Consider the following 13,115-nt stretch of genomic DNA (forward strand, 5'->3'; position numbering starts at 1 on the left):
TACCTCTGACCCAGCCTTTCTTCCAATCTTACAACATGATCTGGTGCTGCAACTGACCTAGACTGAAGTAAAAAGTGTACTTCCTGCCATTGGGAAACATATTTTTTACAGACTTTTTTTAAACAATTTTGACAACAGTGCTGTTCATGAAGAAGTGAAGTCTGTACTCTTACACATAAGGCATACATATAAAGGAGAAGAAAAAGGATAAAAGAATAAACCTTTAATCTATCCCTGACTACTTTCTTCAAGAACCATACTTAAACATCTACACACCATACATATATTCTCAAATATAAAAAACTGAGAGCATGTTAATAAAAAAGTCACATTCCAAGCAGAGACGTGGGGGAAAAAAATTAGACAGTGGATCCCTAAGCTTCAAAACTCCTATTTCCTTTCTATTTCCCTTTCTGATTGCAACAGCAACAAATCCAAATCAATCCTTAATGCATACTACAATAGCATACAGTTTGGGTAAGAAATTTGGAGCAAATGAAAAATGCAAGATAGCAAATTTGTGATTACTTTGGTCACTCCTGGGAAGTCTAGTCTCTAAGGTTTCCAGGCTCAATGAGCTCACAACATTCAAGAGCAAACTGTAATTCTCATTTTTCACATCATTCCTAACAAGCAGCACAGAGACTTACAGAGAATTTAAAACCAGGATGCAAAAAATAACCAGCTATACAAGCAAACAACCTATTAATTGTATCTCTACAGATTTTTAAAGCACGTCATCATCAATAAAAGTGAAAAGACTTAGAAACCATAGAATCAAAGAATGGTTTTGGTTGGAAAGGACCTGAAAAGATCATCTAGTTCCAATTCCCCTGCCATGGGCAAGGACACCTTTCACTAGACCAGGTTTCTCAAAGCCTCATCCAACCTGGCCTTGAATGCTACCAGGGATAGAGCAGCCACAGCTTCTCTGGGCAATCTGTTCTAGTGTCTCACTACCCTCTCAGTGAAGAATTTCTCCCTAGTATCTAATCTAAATCTACCCTCTTTTGGTTTAAAACCATTCCCCCCTTGTCCTATCACTACATGCCCTTGTAAAAAGTTCCAAGTTTAAAGACTGCATGACATACTGAATATCACACAGTGGGCAAAGCCTTACATGAATAGCCATGACTTTTGGAAGAAAGCAGAGATGAATTAGGGATAGAAAAAATTAGTCCTCACACAGACAGTGGAACAAAGTAGACATTACAGAAGAATAGGGTTTACTGTACAATCTGTAAAGAGTCCTGCTATAACTCCTGTGTTACTCAGCAATTCTGAAACAGTACATGTTTAAAAAGACAAGCAGACAAAAGCTATCCATCAAGTAACACTGGTATGAATCAACCTGATGGGTTGAGAATTAGCAAGACCTTTGACATCAGCAGTCTCAAGTTAGTGTTGAATTGCTTTTGTTCAGAAGACCCAAATGGTTTGAAAATATGTGACATGCAGTTAATATGTCCTAGCAGCCTTAATGGCATTTCCTTAAAAACAACCTTAGATTTCTGTGTGAAATAGGAAACACTGTGATAAACACAGTGAGATAGTGATATATACTGGAGTAAGATTTTTAGATCAATCCAAGGTAACAGTAGCAAATCTGAGTTTTTGAGTACATATATTCCAGTACAGTCAAGAGCCAGAATAGTTTTTCTGAAGTTTAAACTTTAATTTGCTCTTACTTTCTAAGGTTCCAAGTTTAACTGCTAGGATTATATATTCACACGCGAGGTCCTAAAACTTAACTCAGGTTAATGTTTCCTTTCAGTGGTCAAACATTAAGCAAACAAACACACTAGCAAAGTAAGCAACTACTCAGCAATAAAACAATCAACAGAATAATTGATGTCAGAATCCGTATTTAACACTAACAAGTGCAAATGCAACTATGAGAGAAATGATGACTGCATTCAACAAGATGAGGTAACAAACAGAGGAAAACAAGTTCAAACACAAGATAGGATGAGCTTAAATCTAAACAAGAATGGGATCATGTAGAGGAGAAGAAAGGGCACAGACACAAATAGCACAAAATCTACTCAAACACTGAAGCACAAGGGATGTTAAAATTATAAATAATGGCTTTGCATTTATATAGCACCATCCATCCAAACAAGACAAAGCGCTTTACAAATATTAATGAATTGAGCCACAGTGTCTTCAAAGGTATCCATATTCAATTTGAAGTGTGGTGTAATAGTGATCTAAAGAACACCAGTGACATCTTTATTGCTTCTTTCCTAGGCAGGCATTTCCCTATGAAACATCACAAGTACTCCTCTTCTAAAGCATTTCTATATTCCATGAAACATGCTACACTTTTACACTTTGGGAGAAAAACGACTTGAGAGGTATATAATCAGTGTCTATAAATACTTATACAGTAACAATGAAATGACAGAAAATTATTCCTATTCTCAGCTGGCAGAATGAAGGAATGATCTACACTTCAAAGAAAAAACATGTTTAACCAGATATTGCAGCAAAGGTTTTCCATGGTTAAGTAACAGCAGCACTACAAAAATACATTATCAAGCAGTAATTCTAAAACATTAGCACTGCACACATTCAGAAAACTTTACATAAAATAATTACATCCTAATAATTCTAAAAGAAATTAGTAGACTTGACTGCACCTTCTGGCTCATCTAGCATTCTGCAGTATTAGAATCACTTTGAAGAGAGAAAAGGCAGGAGACAAGACAACAAGCCTTACCCTCTGAGCTTTTGCAAGTTCTTCTTTCAATCGTTCATAGCCCTTTTCTCTTACTTCCAGTACAGATGGGCTCCGTAAGTGAGATAAACTGTCTGTACTCAACCCAAAAATATCTTCATTTCCTTCAGCAACATCTGCTACTGTAGCACCCTGCAAAAACTCTCTCTCTATGTTATTGCTCTCCTTTCTGGAATTATTGTGATTGAATGACCCACTCTGGGGTCCAGAGGTAGAACAAAGTACTGTATCTGTAACATTGATGCTGTAAAAAGAGAGATAATTTTTTTTTATTTATAGAATACATTAAGAAGAAATATTTTAGAAATAGCAGTAGCAGTGTTGAATATATCATTATGGACACAATTTAATACTACAACATTTTAAATAGAATCACAATTATATCTTTAGTAAAGCAAATAATTTATATGCAGCAAACATCAGCAATTTAAATAAAAAAAAACAACACACAGAACTTACCTGACACCTGATACTTCCCCACAATTCAGTTGTCTGGGAGATGAATAAACAGGTTGTGTGGGAAGATCAGAAACATTTAATGCATTGGGTTGGATTGGTGTAGAGGACACAACAGAAGGATGTGGTCGGTAGATAACACTGGGTGAGGTAGTTTGTTCCTGAGTCCCTGGCTCATTTACTCCAAGAAGATCTGGTGTAGTAGGCGAAGCGAGGTTCACTTCATGAAAGCCTTCCAAGGGATCACTGGCCATAATAAAAGCCTCATCATACGAAACCTTGAATTAAATAATCGTATTATCAGAATGCAAAAAAGAAATACTACATTATATCTGAAAACTATATGAATTAAATTAAAAACCACTTAGACAAATATGTTTAAAATACTTCATGATATAATAGAAACTCTGGACTGATCTTGGAAAAGTACAAACTTCAACCATCAAAAATGTTTTTTCCACACATTACACTGTTGAGCCCAGAAGATCTAATAGTGGACCCACGTCTAAATGGGATGACGACATCAAGAACACGCTCTATAGCATAAGACAAAGCTATCTGCCATATAGCCTAAAGCTGTTTTGTAATCACTACATTAATGAAAGAGAGGTAGACCTGGGAAACAGTAACAAAAAAAAAAAAAATAGTAATCTTAAAACCTAAAGCTTCCCCTTTTAATCTCAACAAAGCAAATAATCTAGAGACAGAGATCAGTGAACCTTCAAGTAAATTGCAGTCCACAGTGATTTTGGTTAAATTACACTTCTGATATGGTAACAGTTCATAGAAATGACTGAACTAGACAGAATATTTACTGAAAGAGTGATCTCGTCTATTTCCTGGCTTCAGTGGATACATTCATAACTTTAAGAATTGTCTCTTTTCAAAAACATGAGATACAACTTGACAATTACTATACAAGGGGAAGGAGAGAAGACCCTGCACCTTTCAGAAATACATAAATTATTGTGAAATATTAATTTGTTGAAAACCTATTTGTGTATTTTCTAGAATATAAACAAAGCAAGTGTATATTTATGTTGAGTAAGCAGTAGCACCTGAAAAATTCTGTGTTTTGAAGTTCTGTGGTGTAAAAACCTGTTACTCCCTTTGAATGGAAGACTTGATGGGTCTTTCTAATGAAGAAACAGCTAACTCACTTTGAGTATTGTGTGCAGTTCTGGTGTCCTCAACATAAAAAGGACATGGAATTGTTGGAACAAGCCCAGAGGAGGGCCACAAGGATGATAAGGGGGCTGGAGCACCTCCAGTATGAAGACAGGCTGAGAAAGTTGGGGCTGTTCAGCCTGGAGAAGAGAAGGCTGCATGGAGACCTCATAGCAGCCTTCCAGTATCTGAATGGGGGCTTATAAGGATGCTGGGGAGGGACTCTTCATTAGTGACTGTACTGGTAGGACAAGGAGTAATGGGTTAAAACTTAAACAGGGGAAGTTTAGATTGGATATAAGGAAGAAGTTCTTGACTGTAAGGGTGGTGAGGCACTGGAATGGGTTGCCCAAAGAAGTTGTGAATGCTCCATCCCTGGTGGTGCTCAAGGCTGGGCTGGACAGAGCCTTGGGTGACATGGTTTAGTGTGAGGTGTCCCTGCCCATGGCAGAGGGGTTGGAACTAAGTGATCTTAAGGTCCTTTCCAACCCTAACTATTCTATGATTCTATGAGGATGTGTATTTAATACATCACATGATTAACTGACAATGACAACTGCCATCATAGTTTCATACCAAAAACATATTACAGGTAAAAAGAATACTAAGAATTGGCAATTTAACTGACAGTATCTTTTTTTTTTTTTAATTCTGTATGGTTCTATAAGATCAACAGAAAACAAGTACAACACACAAATTTTATAAGCCCCAATAGGATGCTGTTTTACAGCCATTTATCAGAGATCACAAAAATCTTTGCATGATTCAAAATTATGAATTTGAAGTAGTATGGAGAAATTTTTGAAGGAATTACTTAGCAGTGATTATTTACTGCAAAAAACAACAAAACCCACACATTTTCCATGTTATATAAATAAATGAGAAAATTAAGGCTTTACAAAAAAAAAAAAAACAAAAAAAAAAACAGAACTGCAGAATCCAACTGAAATAATAAATTGCATTTTACAAAAAAATCTGCTTGGATCTTAAAATTGAAATTACAAGGCAAAGAGAAGACCTAGAAAGATGATAATCAGAACCATGAAGAGATAATGCCGTCAACTTACACGTACATCCAGTTAATCAGCCGCTTCATAAAACACATAGACAACACCACGAACGGAATCCCCAAATTAGCATATGCAATCATGTTTTAGTTATAGCAATACTTTTTGATCATCTTAAAGAACACTTCGGAACTGATTTGCAGCTCAAGTGTTACACTGTCTATATACCCATGCTAAACAAGTTGCTTTATCACATTATCAGGTACACATGGAAGATACTCATTTGTTCAGACAGCAAGAATGCCATTAATTTTTTTCTGTCCCTGCTAATTGCTCCCACAAAAACAAAAAATAAAAAGAAAGAAATCAACCACCTTTAAGAAACTGCCCAACTTAAGGGACAAAAAGGACCTCACATGAATAAAGAACAGTTTGGGCCTTGGTTTGTTTTTTTTTTCAGCAGGAAATTGTATGCAGAAATTTGTTTTATTTTGAACTACCAACAGCAGTTGCATAAACACGATTTACAGAGAAAAACACTGTCAGTTTTGTGCTTTGAAGCTTTTCTACATAACACAGAAATGAACAGCTCATGTTTAAGTAAGTCTGAAAAAACATTAATGTTTTCCCTATACTTCTTAAATATTATAAGCATTACAACTAAAGCTGTATGTAACAAATTAAAATGGCAGCACTGCCAGAGCTACAGGAAACTTCTTCAAGGTTTAATTTCGATGTTTTCAGCCCTACAGTGCAACTATTACATGTGGTTTACATTTAGAAAGCTAAAATACTGACATCTTCAAAACATAAAATTGCAGAAACAGTTCTTTATAAGTTCATTAGCTCAGTTGAAAAATACCCACCTTGCCAGTCTCAAAGTCAGTCTCACATCTACACAAATACATTTGCTTCCATTGTTCCCACCACCAAGTAAGCCATACCTAATACTACTCTACTGGCAACACCACCAAGATGTACCAGTTCTTTGGATTCCAGTCTTCACAATTAACAGAAGATGCAGGCTTCTGAATAGGGATGTTGAAAGGCTTACCTGGATGCTTTGGCCTTTTGTATGCCTACAGCACCTAGAGGAAAGTGCACCAAAACCCACTCAACAGAAGCAGAGATTGAGAATACAGATGAGAGCAAAACACGAACAACTCTTCTGCCACATCTTCCCCTCTGTTGACATGTTTTCATGTCAAGTTTGAAACACACATTCCTAGTACCACTGAAAACTCACAATCTGACTTGATGTTCAATGATGGTACCTTAGTATTTTGCACCACCAGTATCACTGTCTGTTTTCAGTTGCATACCTCCTTGGGCTGAAATTTTCTAGGAAATCTTTTTTTCCCCCAAATCCATTTTTTTAAAAACACTATTTAGCAATTTCCAAGAAAAAAAGGCTCAGGAAAACTTATCTGTCAATTTTTAATATACCTTACACAACAGCCCTACACAAACTTTAGGGCTGTTTGTAGGAAATGCTTTAAGTACATCAAATGAATTATAAGATCAAAGATCTACCACTCTGGATCTTTATGATAATTTACACAAATTCAGTTATGTTATTAAATGCACAAAATCATGCTGGCTCACACAGAGAAAAATGATTAGAAGCCTGCTTACCTTCCAAATGCTCAAATGCATTTCTAGCTCCCCCTCCAGACCACCATATCAATCTGATAAGTGAAGTAGTTATGTCTGTAAAAATAACTAAGTAAATCTATCCCATCTACATGCTCCTACTCCTATGAAAAATGTCCCACTTAACTCCTTTCCTACAGCTTTTTCACCTAACCTGCCTATATCCTGCAGTGTTTTCAATAATTAAAAAAAAAAAAGATTATGGCATTTTATTTACAAGACTATCACCCTGCTAATACATTAAATATCAATCTCAGCCTAAACAGACAAGTGAGATTTATGAGTAAATAAATCCATGCATAACTTTGCGGTTATCAAAAAAAAAAAGCTCTTTCTGCTACACTAAGTAAAAAAGTTATACAAGTTATTCCTGGCAGAGCTGAAAATAAAGTCCCTTAGCTAAACTTTTCCCATAGCCTGTCAAATGGGCACTCATAAGCATACCATCTGTGTAAAACACTTTCCATTCACAACTTTATTCCTTCCTAGCATTACTTCTCACTTAGCAGGGAGCAGGCAGAAGCTGGGTACACCATCCATACAAGACAAAGAAGCCCATATTAAACATCTCTGTTTCAAGACCCGCCACCACCATTACCTTCTTACGCAGACATCAGCTGAACACACATTATGCACTAATGAAACCAAATATTAATGCAAAAAGCTAGGCAGTCTGAAAAATAAAAGCTCTCTTTTGGGAAAGAACTCTCCAAAGTAATGGTAAATAAAAGGAGGGAGGGAAAAACGCATTAAATTTCAGTGTCATTAAAGGTTATGGGCTTGGTTAAGGCTTGGAGTGGGGGGTTCACATTATTGACTAAGGCAGCAGTGAACAGCCTTGCTGTGAAGGAACATGAAGCACATGGTATGCAGAGAGCTTTTACTATGAGCCAAGCTGACAGTGTGTAAAAAAACCACAGTGTTGGCACAGCACTCTACAGTAGTACTTCTGCTACTGTGAACAAAAGCTGATATTCTGACATTTCAGGGCATCACACTTATTAAACAAAATTGTGAATTTTCTTAATACTTTTTCCACCACATTAATACATGGTGAAAGTTTGGAACAGCATTCGTGCCTGCCAAATACATGATTATGTTTCTCTTAGCTGATAGCATGCAATTTGGATTCAAGTAGTGTAATAAATCCGAATAAACCACCAAAATAATTTCCTTATACTTTCATCTGGAAAGAGCGCAAATTTGGTGGAAGCTGTCAAAATGTTGCAACATTTTACTCTCCATTGCCACATCTGCACTGTTGACTACCCACATAACTGCATGAGGAAACTATGCCCAAATTGTTATTTTATCTAAACAAAAACATACCACAAAGAAAAGTTTAACAGCAGCCAGTTTAACACATTTCTACAGCTTCTAATAGGAATCAAGAACTGCAAACATTTTCAACAGCAGTCAAATCAAACTGTTTAATCTAATTTTCCTGTTATTACTCTAAGAGGGGTCCAGCAAGTTGCCTGAATCCAATAGTAAACATTTAAAAGCTCCCTGAAAAGCTGTAATTTGTGTTGGCTTTTGGTAAAAAAAAAAAAAAAGGAGTATTGTTGAAAACTGCCTGCTACAAACTCTGGAGTTCATCTTTCACAGATTGCTTTTAAATACAAAACAGGCTGAAGATGACAAGTTTGAACAATCTCCTGTTATAGGCTGTTTAAAAGCAATGTCAGTGCCAAACTTTTCATGCATTAAAAAAAAAAATAAAACCTCATTTTTAGCCTTAGTAGTAAAGAGCACCACAACAGAATGGTTACCCGCTCAAGGGGGAGGGGGGAAATCATGTAAGGAAAAAGAAGTTACTGTTTCTAAGCATTTTGATGAAAAGTAAATTCTAGTTAGCATTCACTAAAAAAAGGTGATTATTGGCTATAGTGTTTTAATCTTCACACAGCAGGCCTTTCAAAATGCAATAAAGTCTCAAGGACTTCCCTTATTAGACTCCAATATTTGCTTTAGTTAATTTGGGAGGGGGAAGGAAAGTGTATTTTTCTGTAGCAGTTCCTCCAAAGGGCTGGCATTAGCCCACCATTGGGCCTGCATTCTTCTCAGTGGGTTAAAAAAAAACCAAATATAATTCAAAATATTTGACGTTTACAGTCAGGAGTGTAATATTTTTAAGCTCTAAAAGAACTCCATCAGGAATTAGAGTAGTGGCTAATAACTACCTTTTAAAGAAGCAGTTCAATTAAGTACTGCCATGCCATACCTATAACTATGAGATGCAAGCAAACAGCCTAAGAAGTAAAAGTGTTGTAAGGCATACATGCACATTAATTTAAAATTCAAAACCAATTCAGTTACAGCTATCCAGTATTCATCAGTATTCATCAGATGTTGGCACAGGACAAAGTTTGGTGGCGTATTTTTTATTTTTTATAAAATGTTTTATATTTAAGCTGGGCCACAGAATCCAAGTTTAAATAGTGATATCAATGCCAGTTCATTGTACAAACACAAGTCAAGATTTGGCCTAGGAATTCCCTTAAGGAGAGCAAAAACCAATTCCCGCCTTTATAATTTTGCAATTATGGAGCCCAAACTCGCAACATTATTTTTTTTTAAACTGGTAAGATGCATGAGAAAAGAAAGCACTGACCTACTCCAGTCTTTGCATATTGTACTTGTCATTTGCAGGTGATCTTACACTACATTTTTACCAACAGATAGTAAATTGGGCAAGATGGTAAACAGGAGGTGAACTGTAAGCTAGGCAAGTCTACAGAATTTAAGACCTACTGAAACCACATTTGGTTCAACAGGAGAATATTTCTCTATTGCATTCCCACGAGTGTTGTCATATAATGCTATGATGCAAGTCTTTCTGTTCTTTAATCTCACATTAGACATCTGAAACACTATTTCACACCATTTTAAAAGCGGCATGTAGTCTATGTGATAACAAGACTTTATAGAGGATTTTTTGTTTGCTGAACTGATGATTAAAAAGAAAAATCTCTTTATTACAAGCATATCTTCAAGTAGAAAAAGTAAAGTGCGGGCAGCAAGTGTCTCACAGAAACAAGCAGCACACAAGATTCTACAACCTATATTTATGAAGTGCTTGTGAAATCTATAAATAAACATGGTTTAGAGTCTGGCAGATAGTACACCTCTTACTACAGAAAAATCAAGTGTTTTGCAACGTAGGATACTTCAAACTTTTATTGTAAACAAGCATTCAAATAATGCTGTTTAGTTCACAGACTTCCTAAATCAAGGTAATTTAACTGCAAATATGATTCTCTTTGCAGACGCTGTTCTAAGATAAAGCATTGTTCTGCCTTATCTTGGAAACAACTTCAGAATCCCATCTCAGGTTTAAGCCTGTCCACAGTGACTGTGACTGCAGCATCATTCTTGCCAAGACTTGAACCTAAAGACCCTCTCGTTTTCAGTCACCACCAAACACAATTAATTAAGTAAAAATGGTCACAATTTTCATGATATGCAAAGCTTTCTAAATATATCTCCAAGTACATTTAAAGAAATATTTTCTTAATTTCTGAAACACATGGTTAGGCTATTATTGAAGTGTCTAATGTAAGTTATAATCAAGCTACAGTAAGACAAGATTTTAAACGCCATACTAAAAAGGGTCTTAAAAATCCAAAGTACACATTTCCTTTTTGGGAAAATCCATAAACATTAAGCGGAACAAACAGTGAGACCAGCTCATCTGGCATTTTACATGAATTTTACATCAAGTCAATAAAAGCTACAAAGATAGCTGCAATCTATAATCAAAAGGCTTATTGTGACCGTTTCCCTACAGAAAAGAAAAAAAAATCACCTTTTAAATATAGTGTAACAAGATGGATATTTCAGGCACAGCTGTGAGTTCCACTCCCATTTGTTATTTATTAAAAGCATAATGAGAACAGTAAATTATTTATCCTTCTTTGCTCACTAGGTAACATTAACCAAGCACAGCAGATGAATGACTGCCAAGACACAAATATACAGAAGGCCCAACTTTAACCCTTCCCAGAAGTCATTAAAAAGATCTATAACAAAAACAACAATAAAAATAAAAACATTAAAGCAGCAAGACCTCAGGTTTTGCCCTACATTTTACCGAGGCATACAAATATTTGAACAGATGGTAGGTGCCAATACATGCTCCTAGACTGAATAACCTTACATCTGCTTCAAAAGAGAAGCTGGTAATTTCACAGTTATGGCAAGTCTGTGGAAGATTAATTATTTTAGCTATCTAGATGACCGGTTTTGATATTTCTAATACTTCTGATATTAAGAACATGCTTACAAATGAACACAGCCGTCAAAACAACCAATATAAAGCTTGTTACACTATCCGCATACAGAACAGACAACACTCTCAAACCGATGATAACACTTGCTTTTTGTCAGCAAGACGAGCATCGAGGGTATCATTAAGGCTTTGGCCATTCGGCGTTCTCCTGCTTCCAGAGCCCTGCGATTCTCGGGGAACTAGCGGAGCATCAGCACTTAGGCAGCACAAATTTCTGCACCGCTCATCACTTGCAATCAACTCGTAACCCGAATTTCCTTTCTGAGCGTCACTCTGCCACATTACGAAATTCAGGGTAACTGAAATCCCCGCTGCTTGACTCCTTAATCGGCGACCAGGTATCACTCTCAATATTGCTCTAAGACCTTAACGCGACTAGTAACGCTACCGGCGAGCACAGTTCCACAGTCCCACGAAGCAAAGCTCCCCTCCGATTCCCAACCCGCTGCCTTCGCCACCCCTCGGCGCCGCCGGCCCGGGCCTAGACGGAGGGGGGCGAAGTTCGCGGACCCACCGAGTGGCCCTGCCTTGCCCTGCCGCTCCCCCGCGCCTCCCTCCCCACCGGCCGAGAGATCGGTAGCACCGGCTTAGCTTCCTCCCCGCACTTCAGCCACTCCTGCCCAGCCGCCCTTCCCCCCCGGCCCTACACCGCCTCCTGCCCGCCACCGCCTCGTTGGCAGCTCTGAGAGGAGGACGGCTGCTCCGAGCCACCGGCCCCGGGCGTGCGACTACAGCTCTTTGTCCAGCGCTGCCGGGAGCTCTCCCGGAGCAAGTGCGCCTGACACTTTCCAGTGTGACCCCGAGAACTACTCCTGCCCAGCTCTGCCTTCGACGGCGGCTGCCTCTGGATCCAAGTGCACCCGCGCCGCCGGCTGCCCCCGCTGCAAGCACGCAAGCCCCGACGGAGTCTGGGGTGCCCGTGCCAGCGGCCCCTTCCCGCCGGAGACGGCCACAGCGGCACGGCCCGGGCGGCCCGCTGACCCCGCGCTCTTCCGAGGGGCACCCCCAGCCCCCACAGAAGACGAGCGACGGGGAAGCCCGGCCACCGCACCACGGCAAGAGGCAGCCCTCCCAGGCGTCGCTGACTCCGCCCGCACGGGCACAGGCTCCCTGCAGCTCGGCGCCAGGCAGGCAGGTGCAGCAGCGGTAGCGGAGACCCGCAGCCCGGCCGGCCGGCCACCCCCGTCCTGCCAGCTGGGCTTTGCCGCTCAGCCCCGCCGCCACCTACCTGCCGAGCCCCGGGAGAGCGGCCGCCGCCGCACCGCGTCCCCTCACACAACCTGGGGGGGCGGGGCGCCGGGCAGCCGCCGCGCATGCGCACAGTACGCAGCAGGGTGCGGGGGGCAGGTGTGTGCGACCCCCGCGGCCGCCACTGCCCCCTAGCGGGGTGGGGGGTAACTGACCCCGGGGTACGCTGCCCTAGCCCTGGAGCCGGGGGGCAAAGCTGATCAGAGCACCGTCCCTGCTTGCCCTCCTCCAACAGTGACTCAAAACACTGGTGAGGGACATGTTCGGGAAGGCTTCTCCTCCCCACTCCTCAGAGTCATCAGGCAGCCAGGGTTTCAGGAGCCAGGAGGTCTGGCCAGAGACAGGAAAAGCAAGCACATTGCACGGCCAGGGGGGATTGGGACAGCCTTCATCCCTTCTCTGCCAGTGGTGCCAGAGCAGCCCACAGCAAACACTGTCCATGAAATCCTGTTAGATCAGTTAAACTAAATACCGATAACTCAATGCTGTTTCCTTGGGACCTAGCTGGGAAGGTACCAGAGAGTCACGGGTGACACAGAGGAGGGCACAAGTG

General features: G+C 39.8%; 1 protein-coding gene across 4 annotated transcripts in view; it reads right to left on the reverse strand.

Annotated features, from left to right (window-relative positions):
• Nucleotides 1–12,669, reverse strand: part of RAB3IP (RAB3A interacting protein) — a 34,145-nt gene extending 21,476 nt beyond the window's left edge. For 3 of the 4 annotated variants that reach the window (XM_061368022.1, XM_061368023.1, XM_061368020.1), the window contains exons 1-3: nucleotides 12,543–12,669; nucleotides 3,200–3,474; nucleotides 2,723–2,984 (exon numbers count right to left, since the gene is read on the reverse strand). In XM_061368022.1, the coding sequence (XP_061224006.1) occupies nucleotides 2,723–2,984; nucleotides 3,200–3,474; nucleotides 12,543–12,629 (624 nt within the window). In that variant the 5' untranslated portion in view covers nucleotides 12,630–12,669. Of the gene's footprint in view, nucleotides 1–2,722; nucleotides 2,985–3,199; nucleotides 3,475–6,236; nucleotides 6,429–12,542 lie in introns of those variants that run through there. The other variant, XM_061368021.1, reaches the window with a different exon arrangement.
• Between the last annotated feature and the right edge of the window lie 446 nt (nucleotides 12,670–13,115).

The sequence above is a fragment of the Neopsephotus bourkii genome, unplaced genomic scaffold (assembly GCF_033783945.1).
Source record: "Neopsephotus bourkii isolate Nb327-2 ecotype Australia unplaced genomic scaffold, CSIRO-AGI_Nbou_v1 NB_1423, whole genome shotgun sequence".
Lineage (NCBI taxonomy): Eukaryota > Metazoa > Chordata > Aves > Psittaciformes > Psittacidae > Neopsephotus > Neopsephotus bourkii.